The 27,988-nt window shown below is 39.9% G+C and overlaps 4 protein-coding genes across 4 annotated transcripts; 2 read left to right on the forward strand and 2 right to left on the reverse strand.

Annotated features, from left to right (window-relative positions):
• Nucleotides 1–511: 511 nt before the first annotated feature.
• On the reverse strand, nucleotides 512–7,619 carry LOC135638718 (cytochrome b-c1 complex subunit 8). The gene is made up of 2 exons (XM_065152029.1): nucleotides 7,362–7,619; nucleotides 512–766 (listed from the first exon to the last, which is right to left on the reverse strand). The coding sequence occupies exons 1-2, from the start codon at nucleotides 7,529–7,531 to the stop codon at nucleotides 718–720; spliced, it is 219 nt and encodes a 72-aa protein (XP_065008101.1). The 5' UTR covers nucleotides 7,532–7,619; the 3' UTR covers nucleotides 512–717.
• A 305-nt stretch (nucleotides 7,620–7,924) lies between these two features.
• On the forward strand, nucleotides 7,925–13,922 carry LOC135638717 (3-phosphoinositide-dependent protein kinase 2-like). Its single transcript, XM_065152028.1, has 11 exons — nucleotides 7,925–8,519; nucleotides 10,110–10,290; nucleotides 10,427–10,479; nucleotides 10,560–10,661; nucleotides 10,731–10,836; nucleotides 10,926–11,004; nucleotides 11,719–11,884; nucleotides 12,429–12,563; nucleotides 12,663–12,832; nucleotides 13,145–13,367; nucleotides 13,450–13,922. The coding sequence occupies exons 1-11, from the start codon at nucleotides 8,307–8,309 to the stop codon at nucleotides 13,531–13,533; spliced, it is 1,512 nt and encodes a 503-aa protein (XP_065008100.1). The 5' UTR covers nucleotides 7,925–8,306; the 3' UTR covers nucleotides 13,534–13,922.
• A 2,972-nt stretch (nucleotides 13,923–16,894) lies between these two features.
• Nucleotides 16,895–21,100, forward strand: LOC103986372 (probable alkaline/neutral invertase D). Its single transcript, XM_009404366.3, has 5 exons — nucleotides 16,895–17,056; nucleotides 17,419–17,827; nucleotides 18,188–18,619; nucleotides 19,377–19,935; nucleotides 20,193–21,100. Exons 2-5 carry the CDS (start codon nucleotides 17,444–17,446, stop codon nucleotides 20,513–20,515), a joined length of 1,698 nt encoding a protein of 565 aa, XP_009402641.1. The 5' UTR covers nucleotides 16,895–17,056; nucleotides 17,419–17,443; the 3' UTR covers nucleotides 20,516–21,100.
• A 628-nt stretch (nucleotides 21,101–21,728) lies between these two features.
• On the reverse strand, nucleotides 21,729–26,464 carry LOC135637964 (bifunctional aspartate aminotransferase and glutamate/aspartate-prephenate aminotransferase-like). The gene is made up of 10 exons (XM_065150868.1): nucleotides 26,148–26,464; nucleotides 25,837–26,071; nucleotides 25,635–25,728; nucleotides 25,450–25,553; nucleotides 24,599–24,847; nucleotides 24,377–24,490; nucleotides 23,990–24,073; nucleotides 22,371–22,541; nucleotides 22,183–22,296; nucleotides 21,729–22,076 (listed from the first exon to the last, which is right to left on the reverse strand). The coding sequence occupies exons 1-10, from the start codon at nucleotides 26,447–26,449 to the stop codon at nucleotides 21,936–21,938; spliced, it is 1,608 nt and encodes a 535-aa protein (XP_065006940.1). The 5' UTR covers nucleotides 26,450–26,464; the 3' UTR covers nucleotides 21,729–21,935.
• Between the last annotated feature and the right edge of the window lie 1,524 nt (nucleotides 26,465–27,988).

Below are 27,988 nucleotides of genomic sequence, written 5' to 3' on the forward strand. Positions count from 1 at the left end.
CACAGTTGCAATAATCACTTCTATTTTCCCCAAATCTCATAAATTCTAGTTAAGATGCTCACTTAAATGACCTAGAATATTCATAACTGCAATAGGGTTCTCAAACCACAGTTTCAGACTGTTGTCACTGTTCACTAAATTTCTGGTAAATAATAAACCAGTATCTGCATGTTCTTTCTTTTTCCTTTTTTTCCATTCAAGGAAAACAACTGCATTCTTGTAGCATAAGTCTCCAAGAGATGAACTATGCTATGAGCAAGTCCTTTGCAAAGAATTCATAAAACACCCAAGATCAGCAGCAGAAGTCAGCTGGCAACATGTACATAGCACTAGCATACATGGGACTTGTCATAAAAAGGACCAACACAAAAAGATCACAAAGGATGGGCTCTTAAGCTTATATCAAACTGTTCCACATCTGGTAAGCAGGGACATCAGAGAGATGGATGGCCACTGAGGCGAATAAGCTATCCAACATTTCTATCAGCTTAGTATAACAAAAAAAACTGTATATTGTGAAACATCAACTTTATTCAGGAAACTGTAACAAGAGACTTATAAACCGAGTTCAGATTCTCGATTATTTGCAAGCAAAGCAGATCAATCCTCTGACATTACAATAATTTTCTGTTTTGAAGTTTACAATTCAAGGGACTGCAAAATAACTCTCAAAACACCTTTCTGAGTGGATTGAATTCACCAAAAGCCATATCATCCTTAGTACCTGTGTTCCAACTTCTCCTTCTCCATATAGTATTGGGCATAACTGCATCAACATATAAAAGATCCACATAAGCATTTAAACAATACAAAGAGGACTCATAAACACATAACACAAGTCTACATTTTAAAATGTTATGATATGCAACAATATCATGTTCTTAGTTTAATCTCTCAATTCAGAAAGATAACAAATGGAAAGGTTGTCTTATCCAATTTAGTAAGCATTGGTAATTGAAGAAAACTCTTACTTGAGAAGACTAAAGAAATAAAACCAAATTTAACAATAGGCCATCCGACAAAAGATATCATGATGCAAGCTTACAGTTGTCACGAACTTAGCTGGTTTTGCCTAAGTCGTGCGGCACCCTTACGTGTCCGTCCGCAAAGGTCAGTCTCCCCGAAACCTCCCATGATCCCTTAGGACCCACAAAAGAGAGAACGGGATAGAGAAAACGCCTCACTCGGGATCCACAAGCAAACATCTCCGAAAACACTTCATAAACAATGCAAATTACAAACATACTTTACAAGCTCTGAACAGTTGCACAACAAAGGGTCAAAATGATCCATTACAGACCGAAATCTCTCACAAATGTCCACATGACACAACCTTTATTTACAAGCCTAAAGCGGCCACCAACCCAACTAAAATTGGACTATTAAGCCTTCGGCTGTCCCTCTACATGTTGTACAAAGCATAAACATACCAAAAGACACAAACATACATAAGCATTACATCAAACATCCTATTTCGAAATTTGTCCGTGACATTCTCCCCCACTTATTCTTTCGACGTCCTCGTCGAAGCCTTTTATGAACACTGCAACTCCTTGCCTTTGCTGAGTCTTCAATCTTCTACTCCAGTTGCAATGCGTCTCTTGGCTCCCAACTGCTCTCCGTTGTTGTTTTTGAGTAGTCGAACCTTTGACCCGCCATGCTGCTTCAACTCAACAATGACTCTGACTCTGGTGTAGGGTTGGCTGAGTTGTGTTGATCCTTGTTGATTCCTGTGGATCCTCCAGATGAAAGAAAAGACCATCCTTACTATGCGTCAGTCTCTCAAATGTCTCATGCTGCTTGAACTGAGTGGATGCTTGTCGGAGCTTTAACGAGCATCATCTTGCAAACTTCTAAAGTTTTGAGTCCTTCCTCCACAAAATTTGCTCATTGACTCTTCTTTCACTTAGTTGTCACTTCCAAGTAGGTTCACATCACTTCCGCTTTCGATTGGCATTTCGTTGGGAAATGAAGCGGACAATCTATTCTCAGTAGCACTGATCATCGTTGGTGAGGATTTGACAACTATTGTCTTCCATTATCTTCGAAGGGTCTTTGAACTTGTGCAGAGCTCCTCTGCTGGATAGATAAGAGAATTGGGGTACTCGGTTTCGCCCATTCTCTTAAGGGTTGAGAAGGTAAAGGTTACTTGACTTCATCCGCCTCCTCGAGGTTGTACTCCATGCATCGAGTTGGTTACTAGCCTTCGCCTACTCTTTGCTCACACTTCTGAAGCACTTGAAGTGTTTGCACTCCTTGCGTTGAGTTAACTGCTGTGATTCACCTCACAATGCCATTGAACTTCTAGAATGCAAGAAGTTTACACCCCAACTTGGAGTAATTCTCTAATAGATTTGGTCGCCTCTGGAATTGTACCGTCTTCTCCATCAACCCTGTTGCCTACTCCCCTAAGTAGCAAAGGTACAACACCGTTTACTGCCTGCTTCGTTCCTTGGTCATGCACTCTTGCATGACCCGAAATCCTTCACTTTCGGCTATCTTGATGAGAAGCTCGTTGACACCGATCTTACGAAGTTCCTTGGCCTCTGCCCTTCAGCCTTGTTTCGGTACTTGGAGTTTGCCCCTGCATGCTCCACCTCCTCGGCCCCTTTCACAACCAAGCGCTCTCCCTCCATGAGAGCAAGGGATCAATGACTTTCACGGAAGTCCCGCCTCTGCGGTACCATGGCGCTGCCATGCCCATGGCACTACTATCCGTCGCATCGCATCTGCATCCCTTTTCTTCACAATCAGTAGATATGCCTCTGTGGCACTCCTCCGAGTCCACCTCCATTCTAACTGATGCTTGATTTTGAGTAGCTAAGTCCCTCTGGACTCGTCGTCGCTTCCTCGCCCCTTTCGACCTCCTGCTTCAACACCTCGGTGTTCTCCAAGCAGATCCCTTTGGTCAATGGAAAGACAGACTGCAACTCCCATGCATGGCCTCTGCCATCACGTTGTAGGGTTTGCACCGATTCTATTCTCTTTAGCTTCCTTGGTAGCAACGTTCGCTTACTCGACCTTGTCCTCTGACTTGTCGGGCTCCCTTAAGCGAATATGGGCTCTGGAGTAGTCCAACTCTCCAGCTGCTTCGATCATACCTCTGCATGATCAAGTCCCTTCCCTGGGACTCACTGGTTTGCATTCGAACTTTTTCCATTAGTGGAACACAACCCCCATATGCTGATGACCAAGGCTTTCATCCGATGCAATATTCGATGCACACACGAAAGACCCGCCTCTGCGGTACCATAGCCTTCACTCCTTGAATCCATAGCCCTTCTTACCGTCGTGTTGTTCACCGAAGTGGAGCTTCCAGTAGCTCTCGATCATACATCCGTATGATCTAGTCCCTCACGAGACTATTCATGTGTATCGCATTGCCACGAACTGTTCCACCACGATCCACTGCACCATGTCGCCTCCTGGTGACATCTCCATTGCATTCTGATCCTTGTGGGATAAACTCGAATTGTGATCCCTCAATGTGTGGCCTCTGCCAATACATCGTAGGGTTTTTTCCACCTTCAATCTTGCTCGCTCATTTGGTAATCGACCTTCATCCACCCACTCTTGGGTCACACCTAGATGAAGCACCGCTATACGACAGTCCATCGCCTAGTAGCTCCCAAAGTCCCCCGACTTCGCTGCAATTAGTGCACCATTGTCTGGATCCTGGGCCTCTACCCCTACCAACACAATCTTCGCAGCGCACCGCTTACTTCATGGCAACTTGAATGTCAACACTGTGGCATATTCTTCAAGAGTACCCGCCTCTGCGTCCTCTTGCCCCGTGCTAAGGCCTTCTGAACCCAACTTCGCCTTCGCAAATTGAGTCGTCTTAGTTCCTCCATCAAATGCTCCTCCGAGATAAGGTGCATGTGCCCAGAAGCTCCCTTCGTCTTTAGCACCATGCAAGATGAGTCCGTTCCGTCAGAATGAATGACCCATGAAACAACATGATCTTGCTCTTGCCTCTGCAAGAGTTCATGTCCTTGACCTCTGCCCAAAGAAAACACTATGTATTCGCTCCATGTTCCATCTTCTATGCTGGCTCCCTTCATGCGGCTTGGGTACTTCGCCAAGTTACACCTAAGTTGCTCCGCTCCTCGTTTTTGCATTGAGTTGATGGTGACCCTCGCGCCCACCATTCCACGGGTCAGCCCTCCCTTGAGTCCGATCTTCATATCGACTCCAAGTGTGCCTTCATTTGTGTTGCTTTGGGTCGCTCCCCCACTTGATCTCGCAATGCATCTACCAATGCATTCTCTCGAGCGAGATCATGCAACGACTCCTCGCCGCTTGCTCAGTCCATTGAGCTTCGTGGAGTTGTTGTTTGTTGAGGTACTCCTCCTCAACATGTGAGGTCCTTCTCACATGATTCTCCCTCTGGAGAGCCGGGACTTATCCCTCCTGAATAACTGTCTCGTTGGAGCAACATCTCTCTTCGTTTCGGAGACCACCATCCCCTTGGACTACTCCGATCTGCTGAACAAACTGTGCATTGTTCTACCTCCTGCAAACACACTTGCTAGATTGCGACTCCACGTCAATACAACCCCGCTGCACCACTCAAGGCCCAACAATATGCTGAACTCGTTGCACACTTCAGCCTCCTACGGACGTATCTGTCACATGCCGAAGAGAAAGTTTTAATGCTCCATGGCGCCGAGTTTCGATCGCCTTGGGATGGCCACGAATATTTCATCGTCCGCATACAAGCCCATGCATGAGTACCGAATTCTTCGAGTTAGCAATTCCCCTCACCTCTGTGAGCTTTGCACAACTCTTTCGGTCGCTGAGCAACTCATTCCACCTTGGATAGTCTCATCCTTTACCAAGCGCCTCACTTGCCTTGAGCACCATCAATTATAGTTGTTAACGTTGAACCATAGCTCAAACTCAGCCATCCCAACCTTTGTGCGCTCCGCATTCTTCCAAGCTTGTCTGTTCTCGTGGTGCCTCTTGCGCGAAGGGTTGGTCATTCCTCTGAATGCCAATCTCAAATGCCCGCTCCTCCAAGCGACTCTTTTCCTTACATCTCCATGCCCGTTTTCCCCCAAACGGTCGCGTGTGTGCTGACTGTCCTCAACGCAACCCTACTAGGTCCCCCACATTTGCATGCTAAGTGTTTCTATGAGTGATTGTCCCGCTCTGATACCATCTATCACGAACTTAGCTGGTTTTGCCTAAGTCGTGCAGCACCCTTGCGTGTCCGTCCGCAAACGTCAGTCTCCCCGAAGCCTCCTATGGTCCCTTAGGACCCACAAAAGAGAGCACGGGATAGAGAAAATGCCTCACTCGGGATCCACAAGCAAACATCTCCGAAAACACTTCATAGACAATGCAAATTACAAACAGACTTTACAAGCTCTGAACAGTTGCACAACAAAGGGTCAAAATGGTCCATTACAGATCGAAAATCTCTCACAAGTGTCCACATGACACAACCTTTATTTACAAGCCTAAAGCGGCCACCAACCCAACTAAAATGAGACTATTAAGCCTTCGGTTGTCCCTCTACATGCTGTACAAAGCATGAACATACCAAAAGACACGGACATACATAAGCATTACATCAAACATTCTGTTTCGAAGTTTGTCCGTGACACAGTGGCACCTCCATAGTGAGGTTAGCAATCGAAGCAAACTCTTATTTGAGAAGGCTCTAAAGAAATAAGACCAAATTTATCAACATGCCATTGAACAAAAGATATTACGATGAAAGATATTTATCAGCAGGCCATTCAACAAATTTATCCCCGGAGGCTCAGTACCATATTGCTAGCCAAGGCAACTTTAAGCAGTGTTGATAAACTGCAGTGTTTCCTCCTCGGTGTTGGCCAGCTGTCATGGTTATATCCTTTTGCTAATTCTAACATATTTCATCCCTTTTCTGCTTCTACCTCTGCACACTTTTCACTCTCTTTCTCACCATGTTGTTTAATTATGAGAACTAAAGTTCCAACAATGCAGGGAACCAAGACATTACGATGACAGTACACAAAAGAACAGGATATTATGATGAAAGTTCACTACAGAAATATATTATGATGAAAACCTGCTATTGGTACCTCCACAAATTAATGGGGCCCTTTGTTTACATCAAATTTGCATCCTACTCTTAATGGTGTTTAACCAACAGGCTTTTCAGTACTTAAGCCATTTCATGCATATGCTGCTCCTAGCTAGCTGGTATTTTGGTATCCAGCTATTCAACTTTTTCCTCCACCCTTTTGAATATCAAAGAGATGAGCCATTTTACAACAAAAAAAAAAATTCACAGAGATGAGAAACAGTGTCCTTAAGCAAATAAAAAACTATATAAAAAAGCAAGATTGTACAGAGTATGGTGGTCCCACCTAAATCAATATCTCAGCTTAAAATCATACTTTTCATGGAGAGACTGAAATTTATATCAGACTTGATTCAGACAACCGGGTACAATGAGCTGCCATAGTAGTCATACAAATGTATAGCCCATAGAGTACTAAATTACCTCATCAATTTTTGAGTTAGCTAACATGTGTAAGTTGTAAATGATATGTTTTGAAAGATTAACAATTACATGTAAAGCTCTTATAGTTAGATGTCGATGCTTTAAAACAATTAAATTAATAACATATGTTGAAAGATAAATAAATGTATATAAACATCAACATAAGTACACTTACACGATCCTGATGACCAAGTGATCACCCAGGTGCCCAGGTGATCATCTATAACAACAACTAATCTTTGTGGAATGAAAATGCTAGTCATTTTCAAAAGAGCCTAAAAGAACTGTTCCAATAATGAAGAGAATGACCTTCATAAAACACTAGGACCAAAAACCACTTCAGATCGCCTGACAATGAGACGAAACAGCAAATCAATAAAGATTCTGCAAAGAAATACAAGACCTTTTATATTATTTTCTCGATATACTAACACATCTAACAATTAGACATAGGCTAGTAAGCCTGAAGACTCAGAGCTCTCCGATTCGGTACTTCCGGGTAAACCTCAGCACTAAATCACAAATTTGACAGCAAAGCCGTAAAAGAAGCAGAAGATGAATACAAGAACCGAATATACGCAAAAGATTTCAATTGCAGATCACATTTATAGACGATATGCTTCAACAGTAAGGCAAAAATCACCGAGAGAGAGAGAGCACAAAAGCAATCTGAAAAAGCAGATCAGATGCTACAACTTGAAAGCGTCTCCAAATCTGACAATCTTTTACGAAAAGGAAAGAAACCAACGCCTAATCTGATGCCTTTCGATTCAATCAATTGCAAGGCAAAGATGAAATTTGCGCCCTTCATAACAAGGAACCAAGGAAAAGATGGGGGAAAAAGAGAAACAGAGAGGCGCACCTGTAGGTTCCGATGATCGGGGCGAGGAGGAGCGTGGCGCTGAGCCAGTTCTCGGAGACCTTGTGGTGGATCTTGCCAGGGAGATCCTTCCAGAGCCCGGGCATCACCTTCTGCTGGAACGGCGATAGAGCGTACACCACCGCCTTCATCCGCACCGGCGTCTTCCCCATCCTCCTAGTCTCTCCCCTTCCAAGTTCTAGCCGGCGCCGCCTTCGATCACAGAGTAACCTACAAACCGCGATCACGATGAATGGGAACCGACGGCCGGGTTCACCCGATCATATATGCGGTTTCAAAACCGGGCCTGATTTCGGATCAATCCGGCCCATTAAACATGGGCTTCAAGTGGGCCTAATCATTTGAGTCAACTTTATTGGGTCAAACATTGTGCTGACTAATTCTCAATTTCCCAATATTGGGTCGAGTAATGGTGCCAAAAATAAGAAATAAAAATTAATCTGCTTGGAATAATAGAATTTATCTTTTAGATAACAAATTGGGAGCGCTTCGTCAAATAAAAGAGGGTTCGTTATATAGCGCCTCTCAATCGTACATTTTATGCCGCTTTGTTGGGACCCAAGAAAAGGAAAAGGATAAGGAAATAGAGAGAAAGAAGCACATGTGCGATCTCCTCCCCTGCGCCCTTTCCCATCTCCCGTCTCCGAAATCTCCGCTTTTAGCCGAACCGCGGCCCGACCAAATGCTGCGTTTTGCAGCTTGTAATCTTCTCTTCAGGGCTTCGATATAAGGCTGCGGCGGTGGCAGGCGAAATCCCTCGCGTCTTCCCCCTTTTTATCTGAGGGGGAGTTTAGAGGGAGAGGGGAGGCGGGAAATCCGATAGTTCGTGGGTCCTCGTTGACCACCTCCCGTCCTCGGAGGCCACCCAGATAGGAAGGGTTGCAGATCGGTTGGTGCGTCGGTAGGGGCGGTGTGCTGGGGGGGCGGATGATGGCTGTCGGTGGTGGCGGTGGGGAGGAGATGGAGAGGGACTTCGAGGCGAAGCTCCGGCTGCAGCAGCCGGAGACGACCGGGGATGGGGGTCATGCCCGCCCGGCGGTGCAGAGGACCAACAGCATTGTCTTCAGGGCGCCGCAGGAGCAGTTCACCATCAATGATTTCGAGCTGGGGAAGATATATGGCGTCGGTTCCTACTCGAAGGTTCGATCTTTCATATTTTATCATCCTGGGCATAAAAAGATAAATTCAGTATTCGGATGAATGATCCCATACGAACTGCTAGATGTTTGGTAACCGGAAGCGTGAGTTTGAGAAACCAAAACTTTTGTGAATTTTGCTTTTCTCATTATATTCTCCAAGAAAATAATGACTTTGCAGATTTTTACCACAAAACGATGAACTTTGGAGGAATAATTTCACGAGGAGACCCTCTCAATCTCCTACGTTGTGACGTATTATTTTCTGTAATAGAATATCTTTACCTCCTTAGTCGCTGCCCTACAACTGTTCTTCCTTTCCTCTGATATGCTCGAGTCCCGCTCAATGCATCCACAATGTTGTCACCCCTTCGCTCCTTTCTCACCTCCCTTTGTCTAGGTTCCTTCCCTTTATGCTCAGCTTGTCCCCTATCTTTACCCTCCTTCACCATATTGCTATGCTCCACTGCTGCTCTGTTCCTACATTGGTTATCACCACGAGATCTGGCATATGGTCCGAGGATATCTCGCTTCAGCTCATCGGGGCACTTCCCCGATTAATTGACCAGCAGGTTTGGATCCTCTACCGTCTACATTGAAATATCCACCTTTGGTAGTGGGAAAGAACCACGATGGTGACTATGACCTGTGGATGTAGGTAGTGGCTAATGAGAACTCACCGAGGAGGATGAAGCTACTACCTGGAAACTAGTTTCTAGCTTCAGCAAGTAAATATATTAATTATCATGTTTTCATGGGGACATGGACTGGAAATTGAAGACGAAAATAAGAAGAATACCTTGAATTAAAAGCCCTGAACTTTTAGACGTGTACATGAATGGGATGCTTGATTGGACATTTTCATGGTGATTAGAATTTTCATTGCAAGTTCTTGATTAGTCATATCAATCATAAGGAACCATATCGTGTTATCTTCACCATCTTGTTGAGTCAGAACATTAGTTCTTTATTCAATTTGGAGAACCATAATTATAAAGTTGAGTGTAATTTCAAATAGTTCATTGGCATTGCTTTTTTTATTATCATGGAGTATGAATTTCTAGTGTTTTGCATTTGAACACAGTTAGCCTTTTTTCCTTTTTCCCTCCATTTCTCGAGTGGAATTACTCTCTTTTCCTACCATTCAGTATAATAATAATTATAGTACGCAAGGTTCAATTATCATCAGGGCGATGCTTATAAACTGGTAGAATCCTTAATAAGAGTCCTTATGAAATCATGCATTTGTCTTAATTTTACTCTTAAACGTGATGCTTCTCCAACGGCCAAGTGATAATCATCTTGCTTATTGCTTGGCAATCTCTGGTTTTGATATGTATCCTAATGATAACTGGTACATCAGGTTTTGATTTCTGATCTTCTCAAATCGAGATTTTCTTGATGGTTTTTGTGCTTTAATTCTGGCACATAAGCTGATGGAAATCCAACAAGCACTTGTAGTTGCCACGACATATACAGAATATTTTGTTAAATTATTTCTGATAATATTTATTCTATGCCTGTGTACGTCATATCTGTGTTGGATCATAATGTGTAAGGATAGTCATTCTGATGTCTCATTCTTCCGTATCAGGTAGTCAGGGCAAAGAAAAAGGACACAGGAAATGTCTATGCTTTGAAAATTATGGACAAGAAGTTTATTGCTAAAGAAAATAAAGTTTCTTATGTAAAGCTGGAGCGCATTGTGCTTGATCAGTTGGACCATCCTGGCATAATCAGGCTTTGTTTTACATTCCAAGATACCTACTCTCTCTGTAAGTTGTTTATCTTTTCTCTTGAGTTAAGTTTAGAATCTCTTTTTATGTGATCCTTTTTTTTTCTTCATGTCTAAGTATTTGAAGTTAATCAATTGATTTATCTCTGATGTTTTATGTTGGTTTTGCTTTGAAGACATGGCACTCGAGTGTTGTGAAGGTGGTGAGCTGTTTGACCAAATAACCAGGGTAATTCTTGAATATTACCTGGCACTGTTCTTGCGAATGTTTACTTTCCTTGCCAAACATTTTCATTTCCTTGGTTGCAGAAAGGCCATCTATCTGAGGATGAGGCTCGCTTCTATGCTGCTGAAGTTATTGATGCTATGGAATATATCCATGGTGTAGGATTAATTCATCGGGATATTAAGGTAACAAAATGGGTATATAATTCTGTCATTTTTTCATAGAATTGCTAATGTTATAATTGGTTGGTGCAGCCAGAGAACTTACTGCTGACCACTGATGGACACATTAAAATTGCTGATTTTGGCAGTGTGAAGCCCACCAAGGATAGCCAAATTACAGTTCTTCCAAATTCAGCAAGTAAGGTTATGCAACATTGCCGAAATTCTTAATTTCAAATGGTCATAGAGCAACCTTAATAGAATTTTCCTTTTTATTTCTGTCTTTAGATGAAAAGACATGTACTTTTGTTGGAACGGCTGCTTATGTCCCTCCAGAAGTTCTTAATTCTTCTCCAGCAACCTTCGGGTGAGTAAACATTGCTTCTATGTAACTATGGAAATTCCCTCTTTTTTTTAGTTTAGGTGTTTTTCCATGTGGGTTAGGTCAGTTTTCTTTTAAGAAGCTGTTATTGGAGCTCCTTGTGTACACGGCTATCAAGTCATATCTGTAATAATGCAATATAAGTAACAATATATGAATTGATAGCTCACAAGGAGCTATCAATTCATAGCTCCTTGTGTATCATATGTGCAACTTGTATCATATATATGGTTCATTGTCATCTATAATGAAAGTTAGATTTAGTTGGTTTTTTTTTTAAAAGTCCTTCAATGTGGAGTTCTATGTGATTGGCCATTCTTAAGCTGCTAATAGAAACAAGTTGATATTTAGCTTCTGAACAATGTTTTCTTCTTTTCTATGTACTTCTTTAGTGAAGTAATATCCAATTAAGAGCAGTCATATGAGTATTACAAATAGGTTTGAAGTCTGAATATGAAATCAGTTCTAGGAAGCATGTTAGTTTGGGAAATCTTGCAACAGTTTGAGAATGGCCACTCTCTCTCTCTCTCTCTCTCTCTCTCTCTCTCTCTCTCTCTCTCTCTCTCTCTCTCTCTCTCTATATATATATATATATATATATATATATATATATTATTTATATATATATATAGTTTGTATTATCGATTCCTGATGACATTTCTGTTGAAATATATTCTGATATCTGGTGGATTTTGACAGGAATGATCTGTGGGCCCTTGGATGCACCTTATATCAGATGCTCTCTGGTTCATCTCCCTTTAAAGATGCTAGTGAATGGCTCATTTTCCAAAGGATCATAGCGAGAGACCTAAAATTTCCTGAGTACTTTTCACATGAAGCAAGAGACCTTATTGATAAGTTATTGGTGAGCAACAATGAATCTTCTGCAACACCATATATTCACTTTTGATTGCAATTTTTTGTCTCTGTTTCTTTCACTAGATTTTATTTCATCAACGCTCAAGTATATGCACTGTATGACACTGTGACTGATTTTGTTTTACAAATTTGTTTCATTATCATGGATAATTTGTTTCCTAACTTTATTGTCGAAACTGTGTTACAATCAGACATGATCATATATATATATATATATATATATATATATATATATATATATATATATATATATATATATATATATATATATATATATATATATATATATATTTGTTTCTCTATGTCAAAATAAGTTTAATGATTTATAATAAAATTTTGTTACAACTTCCTCTACCCACATATTAATAGTTGACTTATTCATGTCAGAATGTTTTGCTAGATTGATTTAACTATTTCACATTTCTAAATTTTTCTGGAAATTTCTGCTGTTATGCTGAGATCTAATTGTTATATTATTTTTTATGTTTGAACATGTATAGCTTCCTGTCTTGATCCAAGTTTAATTGCAGGATACAGATCCAAGTAAAAGACCAGGTGCTGGACCTGATGGTTATGCTTCTCTCAGAAAGCATCCTTTTTTCAAAGGAATTGATTGGAAGAACTTGCGAAAAGCATCAGCACCAAAACTTGCTCTGGAGAAGGATGTTCGTACCTAACTTCTCGTTTGTTGATTGTTTTGCTAGAAGTATGTCAAGGATTTGTCAATGATCTCATTCTCAAGTACCTAATCATCTTATTTTCAGACCAGTGTGGATTATGATAGTCAGGATACTTCATGGAACCCCATACATGTTGGAGGTGCTCCCTCTCACCAACAAGGCATACCAGATGGAAGCCCAGTTGCCACATCATCTTTTGTACCTCAGTCTCATATTTCTAGGCTGGCTTCAATTGATTCTTTTGACTCTAAATGGTAAACCCAAAACCTTGCTTTGTAATACCTGGCATCGATTATCAGTTATATGTTGTTTTTGAAAGGTCTACAGTCTAGCATTGTAGAATCCTATTTTTGGAATCAACTTTACAAGCATGACTTTATTATTTTCCATAAAATTATCTTTAATTTGGTTGTTCTTTCTTTTGTTTTGTTTGGTTGATTCAGAAACTTGTCAAACTTCCTTTAGATTTATGCAATTCATGCTTTGTCAGTTCCTCAGTTTTCAGGCTTTTGTGTGCTTTAGAAAGCTTCAAAAGATGTTTAAGTGTCTAAATTTGTGAATGTCAGGCAAGAGTTTCTTGAGCCGGGTGAGACTATTGTTATGATCTCAAATCTGAAGAAAGTTCAGAAGTTGACTAACAAAAAAGTGCAACTCATTCTTACTGACAAACCCAAATTGCTATATGTGGATCCCTCCAAAATGACAGCTAATGTAAACATAATTTGGTCGGATAACGCCGGTGACCTCAGTGTCCAAGTGGCAAGTTCATCACATTTCAAGATATGCACTGTATGCTACTCTGCCCAAAGTTTTTACCATATAATCCACAGATCTTTCTGGTAAAATCCTAATGTTATGGACTGTTTTTCAGCCCAAAAAAGTTATTTCATTTGAAGATGCAAAACAGCGGGCATGGCAGTGGAAGAAGGCAATCGAAGGGCTTCAACATTGTTGAATCTGCAAACTTCTACAACCTTTCCAACATATAATACTTCTTTCAAATACCAATTTGTTTCAAGAAGGGTAATACTATAAAATGAGTTAATAGTACCAGTTCACTGCTTGCATCATCATTCCAGAGATGGTCTACCTTCTGCCAATGTTAAAATTCTGATGTACAAGATCTCAAAGTTTTTCTATGTAGATTGTCCTAATTCACAGATGCAATTTGGTCTGATTGAGGAAGTATTTGCTCGTTGACCATGATGGGAACGCGGCCACAGAAATTTTGGGGCATCGAGGTGTGTCATATGTACTTGTCATTGTTTACTGATCCTGTTAATGACCTTGTTCTTGGCCAATATTGCTTCTGATAGTGATTTTGAATGCCTTATTCTTGTCTCATAGATCACTTTCATGCTTCAAATATGTAGTTAGTCTGATTAGTACCTCTTTGGTGTCTGGTTAAACTGGTATTTATGGATTTCTTTTCAACCTCCTCTGTTGAAGTCCAGTTTAGATAGCTTCCTTGCTTGATAGTTTGGTGCTACTGTTCAGAGGGGGCATCCATATAATTATATTCCATTACATGGTCTGTCCACATGACACACACTTGGCACCTGAGTCAACTGTGGCCAATTAATGTAATTATATCTAAAGTTGAAAATTGAGGAGAACTAGGAAAATATGTGGATGTTGAATCCACATATTTATTACATTGAGGCCAATTTATTACATTGACAGAGTTGGTGGTGTTGAAAATGGGATTTGTGAGTACCAAGAGATGTTGGACTATGTAGATGTTGAATCCACTGTATCTATTTTGTCACAGAAGTTCTTCCCATTTGAATCTTCTTCTTCATTTAACCAAACATATTGACAACCAGATAAGAGACAACCTAGGCAAATTTTAAACTGACAAAGACCCAGTTTGCAGTATGGAGTTGATGAATGCCAACCCAAGCAGAAAACAAAAACATGAATCACCAACTTTGGATTCTGTGACAGCTTAGGAAACCTTTGATTTATTTTGAGAAGGTCAACCTAAAATGTGAACCAAGTAGGTGTGTATATCATGTTCCAATTCATTCCTTAAACTGACATCATCAGCTTCCATGTTCATGAACAACACAACTAAAGCTTTTCTAGCCCTCCTTTGTTGACCATAATCCATAATTGACCACAATAACTCTGACCAGAGACTAACCTGTGTTAGTTGGATCAAAGTGGGGTGGGTGGGTAAGCAAAATGAGTTGCAGAAGATAGGCAGAGCAAAAAGCATATATGCAGCTTCCCTTATCCACCATGACCAGACCCACCTAGATGATCTTTTCTTCATTTGGAGGTCAAAACTAAACTTGCATGGAGTCTGTGTCATCTTTTGCCTACTAATGCAAATTCTCTGGCTTCATTCACCCTCTTTGGCTTTGACTACATACAGTTCCCCAAATTTGACCACTGTTGCTTGGTAGAAGGAAACTGTTGCTGCAAATGGATAAATTCTTCCCCTCTTTGCAACTTGTCATAGGTCAACATGAGTCATCCCATATTGGTTATTGTGCTGAAAGAAGATCTTGTTTGAAACAGACTCATTAAGGAAGTCAAATCCAGACTTAGAGAATGATTTGTCAGAATTACTGCTCTTTTCATGTTTTACTTTCTGAAAATTATACTGACCCTTTTATTGTTACTATTATGAAACACTTAGAGCCTTATTCTACTGGAAGATACATCCCTTGTTTCCTCATGTAATATAATATTCTGTCATCTTCATTCCTAACATGCACCAATAAATACTATGATCTCTAAAAGCATATGAATTGCTCCAAAGATTATATGTCTGTCTATCCAATGATTATTGGATACTTACAAAGACTTAGTGATGAACTCATCAATCTTGGCCTTGACACCAACCTGGATATAACTGAAATGAAATTGTCACTCTTATCAAGTTTCCACTAGATTACATTACAATTATAATATAGTACATTATGTCCTCTCAAAGAATAAGATCTCTTATTAGTATCTGTTCCAAGAAACATAGTTAATCAATTGTTAGTTCAAAACCAAAAAAAAGAATACAAAAATATCTACATAGTATTTATTAAGTTTTTAAAGATAATTACAAAAACCATTTACTTTGGCAGGTGCTATAAGGAAAAATATATAGTTAATCTCTATAAAATGTTATTAAAAATGTTGCTAAAAATATTAAAAGTATTTTAGGTATTTTATATTATTTTTGTTTTTAATTTTAAAAATAATGTTAACTACAAATGTCATACTCAACTTTGTAATCGAAAGATATATTATTTGCAAACTTTATAATATAATATTGTTAAATTATTTTTTTGCAAGAAAGTCGTCTACACGTGCGAGAATTCTTCCACCAATACAATACAAGAAGAGAGAGAGAGAGAGAAAGAGAGAGAGAGAGAGGGCAATTATTTTGTGGAGAGCATCCCCCACCTGCCACCACAAGAAGACAGCCCACTTCACGGACACCGATATCACATCGATGACGACTCACGAGAGCCGTCAAATGAGTCCGTCCCCTTCTCTCTCCTCCCGGCCGGCCCGCTAAGATATTTCCAAAACAAATATTATTATAAATATTTTTCAATTAATATCTCTTATTTTTTTCTCAAATAATATCTTTAATTTAAAAATAAAAATTCTTTCGTCTGTTATATGTTTTTGTTTGTCATCATATTTTTTATTTGTTATGGTATTTTGGTCATGAATATCATAAAATATATTAAAAAATATTATAAATGATCTAAATAGATTATTAAACTTAATCAAACCAATCATGAACCTAAAAATATAATGTTACAATAGTGTATAAGTAGTAATAACAATTAAAAAATATGATATAATATTATTTATAATATTTCTAGTATATTAATAAAACATCATAAATGCTATTGACAAATATTATAAACGAGCCAAATGAAAAATACTGTGGTTAGAACTAAAATTTATTACAAAAAACAAGTAAATAATTTTGATGAGAAAACTTTTGAGGTATATTTTAAGTATTTTTTTAAAAAATATTTTTAGAAAAAAAAAATCTAAAATATGAATAAATATTTTCTAGAAAAATCATCCCGATAAATTTCATATTTTACTACGAGACATCGATAATATACATCTCCTTATCCATGTCAATACATGAGGAAAAAAATTTATGAAATTAATTTAATATTATTTAATAATATTACTTAATAATTTATTCATTAGTGGTGATATAAAATTATGGTATGCGTCTCACGTGCGCTGACCGGCTTCTCCCGGGCACCGGGTGGAGTAACTGACCCGACCGGTAACACGGAAGCCATCACGGCCGTTAAAGGCACAAACCCAGTCGCGGGAGTTGAGATGCTTCGCATCCTCTCTCTCTCTCTCTCCCTCTGTCTCTCTCTCTCTCTCTCTCTCTCTCTCTCTCTCTGCCGCTCGCCGCCAGCTCCCTCCACCGTTCCCCTGCCCTCTCCGATCCGCTCCAGATCTCTAGGGTTCGTCGCCTACACGCTCCCTTGGTAAATTTTCTATCTGCATCTTCTTTGCCTCTTCTTTTCGTCTTCAACTGTCGCGTTCATCCCGCTTGCTTTCTGGTGTCACGGTCGGTTGGATCAGAGCCAACAAAAGATCGACTTTTCTTCTTCTTTTCGTGTTTGATTTCTTCTGTAAAGATGGAGGCTTTCCTGCTTTTGACCGCAATCTCGTCCTGAGCTCTTCTTTGTGCGGATTCTCGTTTCCCTTCTTCTTCTTCTTCTTCTAATACTACTACTGTTTGTACATCCCTAATTTCGAGAACTGCATCATTTCTGCGAAAAATTCAGATCATATTTGTCGTCAGAGCTGGATTTTCTGGTAAAAATTGGCACTTTTGGTGGTGCAGATCGTGAGCATCCGGTACTGGAAGGATGAACGGGTTCAAGGAACCGGGGATGCGGAAGGTGGGATCGTACTCCTCGATGGCGGACGGCGATGATCTTGACCTGTCGCGGCTGCCCGACAGGCCGAAGCTCCCCATTGAGCGGCAGAGGTCGTGCGATGAGAGGTCGATGAACGAGCTCTCCATCAATGTCAGAGGCCTCGAGAGCTTCGACAGTTTGTACTCTCCCGGAGGCATGAGGTCTGGATTCAGCACACCGGCCTCCACGGCTCGGAACCCGTTCGAGCCGCATCCGATCATTGCGGAGGCTTGGGAGGCCCTAAGAAGGTCGATAGTGTATTTCAAGGGGGAGCCCGTCGGCACGATTGCTGCTTATGATCACGCATCGGAGGAAGTCCTCAACTATGACCAGGTAATTTTTGCTGGAATCTATACTTCTCATATGTAAATGTCTTTATTTTGCTCATGATTTGTTCATATTTAATAGGTTGCTACTTTGTCTTCTCTGGGAATTGAAAGTATTGGTGGAGGAAAAATATTTTTTTGCGCTTAAATTAGTGAAATTTCTCGTGCTTTCTGTAATGTCTTGAACTCTTGATGAACATGTAGTTCTTAGTGGTGTGGTGTCTGGTTGCAACTTTGTTTGTGAAAGCATTGATGTTACTACTTTGAGGAGTATACTGAGGTCTTTGCTGTATAACAACGAATGTTAAAGAGTAGATTCCTTTTTCTGAGATCATTACTTATATTGATGAGATTTATCTTCACATAGGTATTTGTTCGCGATTTTGTACCAAGTGCACTGGCTTTTCTGATGAATGGGGAACCAGAGATGGTTAAGAACTTCCTTTTGAAGACTCTGTACCTTCAAGGCTGGGAAAAGAGGATAGACCGTTTCAAGCTTGGGGAAGGTGTGATGCCGGCAAGCTTCAAGGTGCTGCATGATCCTGTTAGGAAAACCGACACACTGGTTGCAGATTTTGGTGAGAGTGCAATTGGAAGAGTTGCACCTGTTGACTCTGGGTTCTGGTGGATTATTCTTCTGCGTGCTTATACGAAGTCAACTGGGGATTCATCTCTTGCAGAATCACCTGAATGCCAAAAGGGAATAAGGCTTATACTAACTTTATGTCTGTCCGAGGGCTTTGATACATTTCCAACCTTGCTCTGTGCTGATGGCTGCTCGATGATCGATCGAAGAATGGTAAGATCATAGACATTTTTCTTCCAGTTGCAGTGGCATATCTAGTTGAACTGTTTTATTTCTCAGGATATAGATGAACAGACAAGCCATTGTCCCAAAATTACAATAAAAAAAAAGAACACCTACAAGTTTATTGCTTTTGTTGCTTTCATTTTGATCGACGCTTAATTGTTTTAACTCAGCTAAATTAGGAAAATTCAGTACCTTGGCAGTTCCAATTAGTTTAGCCTTATGCTTTACCAATGGAACTTCCAAGAGTAATAGCCCTGGAATGTGAAATGGGAAATGAAATTGAACATGTAAGCAGGGCTAACTGCTAGGATAATTTTGTGATGAATTCACATGTAATTGAACATGTGTGTGATTTTGTGGGGGGATGGGGGTGAAGGGTTTCATGTTTATGAATAATCTTTCAGTAAATAATGAATGCATAAGTGATTCTAGAACCAGAGCCAAGACATATACTTTTGCTAAAAATAAATTATAAAGAAATTTGACCATTCAGGGTTGCTAATTCATGTCATGACCAAAGCCACAAATTGACATGCCAAGTAGAATTTTAGCGCACAATGCTAACCAAACTCTAGGCCTACTCTATCATTCATTAGTGTGCATAAAAATCCCCATGTACTTGCTTGTTACTTGCCTGGTTACTATTATAATTGCCATTTGCATCTGCAAAAATTTAGCTTTAAAATTTTAGTGATTGTATTATTAATTGGTTCATCTCATTTACATATCTACATCGGCTTCTCAGGGTATATATGGTTATCCTATCGAAATCCAAGCTCTTTTCTTTATGGCATTGAGGTGTGCTCTGACAATGCTCAAACATGATTCAGAGGGAAAGGAATTTGTAGAGCGAATAGTGAAACGTTTGCATGCTCTAAGTTATCACATGAGAACCTACTTTTGGCTTGATTTCCAGCAACTAAATGACATTTATCGCTACAAAACCGAGGAATACTCTCACACAGCTGTGAACAAGTTCAATGTGATTCCTGATTCAATTCCAGATTGGGTGTTTGATTTCATGCCTACTCGAGGTGGTTACTTCATCGGAAATGTCAGCCCTGCAAGGATGGACTTCCGTTGGTTTGCGTTGGGTAACTGTGTTGCTATTTTGTCATCTCTTGCTACCCCTGAGCAATCCATGGCTGTGATGGATCTCATTGAAGAACGTTGGGAAGAGCTGGTTGGAGAAATGCCTCTCAAGGTTACTTACCCTGCCATAGAGAGCCATGAGTGGCGGATAGTTACTGGCTGTGACCCCAAGAACACCAGATGGAGTTACCACAATGGAGGATCTTGGCCAGGTAAGTTCAAGTGACAGACAACCCATGATTCTTTCATCTTTTGGCATATCTCAAAGGTCAAGTAGGTAGCAGAAAAATTTTGTCCACCATTGATCCATGCTATTTTCCTTGAACTTCATCAAATTTGTTTCTTCTAGTTATTTTGCTACTAGTTGTTCATTTGCATGGCCATCAGCATTTAGTTGATTGTATAAATTTAATGCTTTATATTTCAACAATTCTTCAAGCTACTTTCTTATTTTCTGCTACACATGCAGTGCTTCTGTGGCTGCTCACTGCAGCCTGTATAAAGACTGGTCGACCCCAGATTGCACGACGAGCAATAGAGCTTGCTGAGAGCAGACTGTTAAAAGACAGTTGGCCAGAATACTATGATGGTAAGCTAGGAAGATACATCGGCAAGCAGGCAAGGAAGTTTCAGACATGGTCCATTGCAGGTTATTTGGTATCGAAGATGATGCTGGAAGACCCATCTCATCTTGGGATGGTCTCTCTTGAAGAGGACAAAGCCATGAAGCCTCTAATAAAGAGATCAGCCTCATGGACCTGCCCGGAGATTTCACTGGACATGATCCTATAATCCAATACAAATTCTGTGGCAATTTCGTCGAGTTTCATCCTTTTTGATCAAAGGTGTCAGTCTCAAGAAGATATCCAACATCAATAAATCTCATTCTTGTTACAAGGTGAGTTCGTTTATCCATGATCGTCACAAACCTTTTTGTATCACAAATTCTGTGACGATTTTGTCGAGTTTCATCCTTTTTGATCAAAGGTGTCAATCTCTACAAGATAGCCACCATCAATAATATCATTCTTGTCAAGGTGAGAATGTTTATCCAAGATCATCACAAACATTTTTGTGTCAAAGAAGAAACTCTTGTCGATCATCTGAATACAAATCCGTAAATCCGTCTGATGTTATCTGGATCAGTTCTGAATACAGATGCAAGATTTAGTTTGTTCCAAGCATTGCAGATGCTAATTGTAGATGGACTTTCACAAGCATAAAGGAAGAGTCTGCTGCTACTTCTGTTTCTGTAGTTTCTTATATTCTGCTGTATTTTTTATTTTAACTTTTTCTCTTTATAATTCTTTGACTTATTAATAATATTGGTTTGGTCTCTGACCTGCCTTCTTCTCAAGAAAAGCCTGTTCTCAAGCATTGTATGTGCCACTTATCGCCGTGCTGTTTTGTGCTTCAAACTAATTACTCTGTAGTAACAGCATGAACAGAGATAAATCTGTTTAAGAAATTTCATGATTTACTCAGCAGAAGTTGTTTGTGGTTGTCATTACTTAAAGATCTGATAAATGCTGCTCTTCATTGCACCTCCAAATTAGCCTGTTTCTAAATAGAATCTGTCACCCAGAGAGACCATCTGCCTGTTGATGGTGGTGTTGGAAGTCATTCTCCTGAAGCAGTAACATTAGGGGGAGACTTGCTGTAACAACTAGCAACAAGTATTAATGTTGGCACAACTAGCAACAAATATGATGGATTTCTATGATGAAACTATAGAGTACTTATTTTCCTTTCTGAAGACCATCCCAAACTCATTTCAAGGATACATAAATGATAAACCTACATCAAGATGATGTCTACCCGAAGAACCCAATTCGTTATCATTATCATTTTTAATAATAGAATTACAACGAATAGAATATTCACAACTTTCATCCTATCCAAATCCAAATAGCCAACAAGGCAATAAACTAATACCAATATGTTCAAGCATTTTCTCAGATAATTATACACCTTGTAAGCTGCAATCAACACAACAAACTGGAGATATCATGAACCAGTAATTGAACCAAGTTTATTACTTCTTGAAAGGTGTAAATTCCAAGAATGGACTATTTGTCCTTCAGATGTTTTGCAAAATATTTTTGGTTTTATGAGCAAAGCATACACTAATACAACAGCAGTAATGTCAGATGCACTTGGGGACTAGTACAAATTCTTGTACCAATTTTTCGAGGAAAGAATCTCACAACAATTAGACAGCAGCAGGTGCTCTGAGGAGACCAATGGCTTCTTTTATTTTCTTCATTGCTTCTTGCAAGGTTGATAGAGATGCAGCGTATGACATCCGAATGCATTTATCATCTCCAAATGCATCTCCCGGAACAAGTGCAACCTGCCCAACAAGACATCAATTATGTTAATCCTGACATTTGTTTTAAATGTGTAAAGCTTATGCTTATTCAGGGTCCAGAAACCACGTTATGGCTTGCTGATCTCACCTGGCCCTTGTCCAAGAAGAACCGGCAAAGGGATTCAGAGTCTTTGATAGTGCCAAATCCTTCAACCTCAGAACCGTAGTAGGAACTGAAGTCGATGAACAGATAGAAAGCACCCTGTTGTTGAAGAATATTGGTGTGTAAGCTAATAAAAATGGATATAAATGTATGAATAACAAAATATTGTTTACCTGGGGCTCTGATATCTTCACACCCTCCAATTCTTTAAAGCTTTCAACTAAGAAATCTCGTCTTTCCTGGAATGCCTTCACCATGACCGAGACTGCTTCGCCACCAGCATAGCCCAAACCTAAAGCTGCAAGTCCAGCTTTCTGGGATATGCTGCTAGCACCAGAGGTAGACTGCAGCAGGTACAGACTCATTGGAATTGTTTAGGCATGTAAAGATAATGAAACAAGAGGCAAGAGAAAAACCAATTCTAACTGGATTATATGTAATCAATCATAGGAAAGAACAAAGATAAAAATCTCTCATGGTAAACTATAAGAACAACTTTTTTAAATTATATATTTTTGTTAATCTGGCTATGAAAATTAATGACAGATTAATATGGAAAAGCTCCATTTTTGAACAAATAAACTATCAGATTCTGAATGTCAATTTACAAGTGTGCCAAACCATTCTAGAACCAGCTTCCTCTATCAGCAAACTTTACTAGGGATTCGGAAAGCTAGTTATAACTGTGTAAGCCATGGCCAGTTATTATAAACTACATGATCTGCAGTTGGCATCATGCCAGCCAAATTAATTGACTATTGGGTCCTTGCAGATATGTATTAGTACAGATGATAAAGGGGCACTCTATGCCATGACTGTAAAGCTCACAATATACTAATGATAGCAGTTATATTACACATATCTTTGACACCTTAGCCCAATATTTTGATATAAATAAATACTCCATACTAAAATTCATTAAATTTTCATTACATGATTCAATGAACTAAATATCCCCTTCTGTATTGTTGTTTCTTTGGGCAATTGCCTCATGCCAACTAGAAACTGTTAGAGCAATTTTCTATTTGCAAGATATATTCCTACAGAAGCTAATATGACATCTTGCAGGATCACAAACTTCTGTAGAGGTAAAGGCTCAAATGGTTTTTGTAATGCAGGTGATCAACTAGCTGCCCAGTTTTTTGAATAGATAGTGGGTACATTTCATTTCATAAAAGAAAAGATCATGTTAGATCATGCCCTATTTGCATTCCTTGTTAGAATTAGAAGATTCAAAATTGGCACTCATTGGTATGAAGAATATCTAAGGGTGTTTGGATTATATCTTGGAGGGAACTTTAAATCCCTTTTTGCAATTTATACCTATGTATGTAACCAAGGTATGTAATACCGTACGGTACTGATATTTCGAGGTTGGCTCAGTACAGTATGGTACCGTGTACCGAGCGGTACATCAGGGCGTACCGAGTGGTTTTAAATATTTTTCCTCTTACTGTAGCACTGTAACACGTTCCGTCCGATAGCGGGCGGTCCGTGTACCGGTATGCCGTCGGACCGGTACTATTCGAAATTGTATACCATGTATGCAACAGATAATATTTCCCTTTCACGAACTTCATCCGGATATTGACATATTTCTCTTCTTTTAGCGACTTTAAGCAGGAAAGGCAAGTTTTGCTTATCATCCAGTGGTTTTGAATGGAAGACAAAGCTAGATAAAGATATAAAGACAACAGAAGAACTAACAAATAACTACTGTAGATGTATGCCATCTTAAATCAAAGATCCATTAATGAGACCTCTTAATATTGTCAAGGAAGAGATAATTTACCTGGCTCTGAATCTTTCCACAAGCTGTTAAGAAGTGTTTAGGGCAGGCAAGGTACCCAAGTCGCCAACCAGTCATTGCAAAAGCCTAGAAAACATGCAACCATCAGATTCAAAGCCTTGTCATTGATAATGTCCTAAATAGCAAAATGATGGTTCAACCAAGAGATTGTAAATTGTTTAGGTAATTCAACTCAAAACCAATCAAATGATAAACTGTCCAACGGATGACAGAAATATAATGAAGAACTACTATGTTTCTTGTCGCCATGATCAATGTGACTAATTGTGCAGCAACAAAGATTGAATTTCTGGCACTTGATTCCATATCTTTGCCAAGACAATCCTTTTGATTCATAAGACCAAAAAAATACACATAAAAACCAACTACCTTAGAAAACCCATTCACGGTTAAGGTTCTTTCCCACATTCCGGGCAATGAAGCAAAGCTTGTGTGTTTGGCTGGTGGATAAATGATATGTTCATATATTTCATCAGATAAAACCTGAGAGACAAACAGAAGTATCCAAGGTGGTCAATAAATTGAACTCATAAGAATTTGTTATTAATTTATTATAAATTCACAGATAGATTTCATCTATGGAAACCTCACCAAAAGCCTTGGATGTTTCCTCACTATATCAGCTATCTCCTCAAGCAGTTTCTTTGGATAAACAGAACCAGTAGGATTGGATGGAGAACAAAGTATAAGCAGCCTTGATTTCTCATTGATCTTTGAAGCAAGAAAGTCTGGATTTAGTAGGAAGTCGTCTGATATGTTTGTTGAAAGAATTACTGGAGTTGCATCAGCCAACCTAGCCATCTCAGGGTAGCTGACCCAGTACGGTGCTGGAATTAAAACCTGAACAAAGAAATTAGTGTATTTTCTTGTGAGATACCAAGCATGGTAGAAAATATCCCGTATAGAAACTTTAATCATGAAGGAAACAGTGACAAACTTAGTAAGATGCTCCAAATACAACCAGGCGCATTGTCCCAAATATTTGGGATAAGCTAGAGAGATTGTTTCACACCATTGAGCACTGTTTAGGGCAATATCACTAGTTAAATACTCTAATAACCTAAAGAGAAAAGCCGTGTCTCACATGGTAGGTGGTAATTTGTTATAGCTATCAAGAGAAACATGAACCAATCAATCTCAGCAAATAACCATAGTTTGCTTTTCCATTCAATTGGTGATTTTGTATCCTACTGATCATATTCACTTCTTCTTGACATATGGAACAATTTATTGCTAATAATAAATGGTAGGGTTATAAGCCACATTGTACAAAAAAAATCACTTGGTAACACATACAAACTAATAATCCAAAGAGCATGTATTGTTCTGTACAATTCAAGTAAAGAAACAACTATGAGAGCAAAGAAAAACCAAATAAGATGAAAAGAAGATTACAATTGCAATTATCAAAATTATCAGTAAACAGCAAGGATGATTTTCACCTCATCCCCTGGAGAACAAACTGCAACCACAGCTTGCAAAATACACTGTTTGGCCCCATTGCTAACCAAAATCTGGTCAGGTGTGTAGGACAAACCATTCTCGACTGCGGTTGAAAAACATCGAGAATCAATTTCTTTGCAGCCTTAAACATAACAAACATCACAAAAAATTCCTGATAACTGACCTTCAAGCTTATGACAAATTGCCTTTCTGAGCTCCAGAGTCCCGGCATTTGGAGTATACCTCGTATAACCTTCTCGAATTGCATTAATCCCAGCCTTCACAACCACCCAACAATCACAAAAGCCTCAGTATATGGAAGTTCAAGAAAGATTCGACCTTTATCTAATCAAAGCCTAGATACCGCATAGATCGAAGAGATTCACCTCCGAAATCGCAGCCGGGGTGTCGAAATCAGGTTCTCCGGCAGCCAACCTGATGACGGGCACACCAGCCTGCACGAGGGCGGTGGCCTGGTCGGTGATGGCCATGGTCTTCGACGGCTTGAGCGAGCTCACCCTGGGACTCACCGAGAGATCGACGGGCGTCGTCGAATCCGGAGAGAGGGCCGACTTCACCCCCATCTCGGCCGAAATATGGCACCTTTTCCTGCTCCACGACCTGTCGCGCAGACCTTCCGTCAAAACCAACTCAAAGGTCTCGAAAAGAAGGGGATCTGGAGGAAACCCAAACCTACATCGGAAAAGACAGGATCTTTGGCGCATCCAAGTCCGGAAGAGACCGGAGGGGATTAGGGGATCGGGAGAAGAATGAAGAAGGGGAGGAGGAGGGGCGGCGGAAGGAGAGAGAGGCCTCCATTGATGGGTAGCTGAGAGAGCCCTTCCAGGGCAGCCGGGGTGGCTGATGTATTAATAAAGCAACTCGATTCCTCTCTTCTCTATGCCGCCACCAACCAACACCACCAAACACGAGCAAGTAGTCGTCGTTCTTCTTCGCACCAACCCCGGTAACAGTGCCGAGAGCATTTCTAATATACATCCCGAAATAACGGTCATCGTAACGGTTTCATACGAATATATAACGGAATACTAAACCACGTTACAAAGTTTGGTAGCAGTCTATTTAAGCATTACGGCCACGTGTTTTTTTGTCTTCAACCGAGTTTACTACCCTCCTTAATTATTGGATGAAAAAAAAGGGACCCAGCGGGGTTGCCCATGCGGGGCCCGCTTCTTACACCAATCACAGAGCACAGTTTGCTTGCTTGTTCGCCTTGGCCTTGGACTATGCGTCGGCTTACTCGGTCTGCGGTGGAAGGGAGAGCCGATCACGTCTGCCCATCGGCAATCCCGCCGCCTCAGCCATCATCGACATTATCCCTCTCTTTATCTCTCTCAATCTCTCGCACAGATGTATTTTTCTTGAGATTGGGATTTGAGCGGAATAGAATCGATCTGGTGTAATCGGAACAACTTGGATCTGCTTCCGGAAAGATCTAGGTTGCGTTTAAACGAATTTGTGTTTTGTTTCTCGATCGATTCCTTCCGTTCTTTCGCCGCCTCGATTTCTTCTAGGGATTGGTGCCCTAAAAGTTGAATTTTTTTTTTTCATTAGAAGCAACAGCCTTGTCTTTGCGCCTCGAAAAACATAGTTTAGTCTCATATTTTGATGCTTCCTCTCGACTACCTACCTTGAGTAGTCTCAATCTATCTACCTCGACTACCTACCTTGAATAGTTTAGACCTCTGGTGGTCTCAGTCTCACACAAAGGTAGTCTCAATCTATCACGACACCGAGGATTCTTCTCCTTGCCTCGAGAGAAGTCATCGACAAACGAGGAGGGAGAGCAACGTCGATCACCAGGTTCTCCTCTTCTTCTCCAATTTCTTTCTTCCTTCGATTAATCTTATCTTTTTCCCTCGATCATGATAATAGGATAGAAACAGTCCCAATCGACAATATCATTCGATGGCAAATAGATACATATGAACGGTATTATTCAAAATTAAAATTCTTGATATATATAAAAGTAAAAAAAAAAACGATTTCATCGAGACAATGTCATCTCTTTTTTGCTTGCGACGTCACCTCTCTTCTCCTCGCAACATCGAATATTCTTCTCCTTGTGTCGAGAGAAGTCATCGACAGACGAGAAGAGAGAACAACGTTGATCTCTAGGTTTTCCTTTTATTCTCTCTTTCGTTTCTCCCCTCGATTAATACTATCATTCTCCATCAATCATGATAACGAGACAAAAAATGATCTCAATCGATTGTACCATCTGATAGTGAACGATCTGTGCATCAATCTGCTTATCATCCGGTACAGACAGTATTATTTAAAATTAAAATATATAAGATAATATTATTCAAAATTAAAATCCATGTGAAAGGTGAAAGAAAAACCAAGCTATAAACTATCCAAAATCAGTTCCTCTGAATAACTTTTCCCCAAAAATAGTGCTACTGGCTGGATTATTTTCCTCATTTGTATTTTATTTGTGGTGAGAATTGGTCAGCAAATTGATGTGTCCCTCTTGTTCTTGTACCATTGAGCAAACTACCATGTTCTTCTTGG

This window comes from Musa acuminata, chromosome BXJ3-5 (genome assembly GCF_036884655.1).
Source record: "Musa acuminata AAA Group cultivar baxijiao chromosome BXJ3-5, Cavendish_Baxijiao_AAA, whole genome shotgun sequence".
Taxonomy (NCBI): Eukaryota; Viridiplantae; Streptophyta; class Magnoliopsida; order Zingiberales; family Musaceae; genus Musa; species Musa acuminata.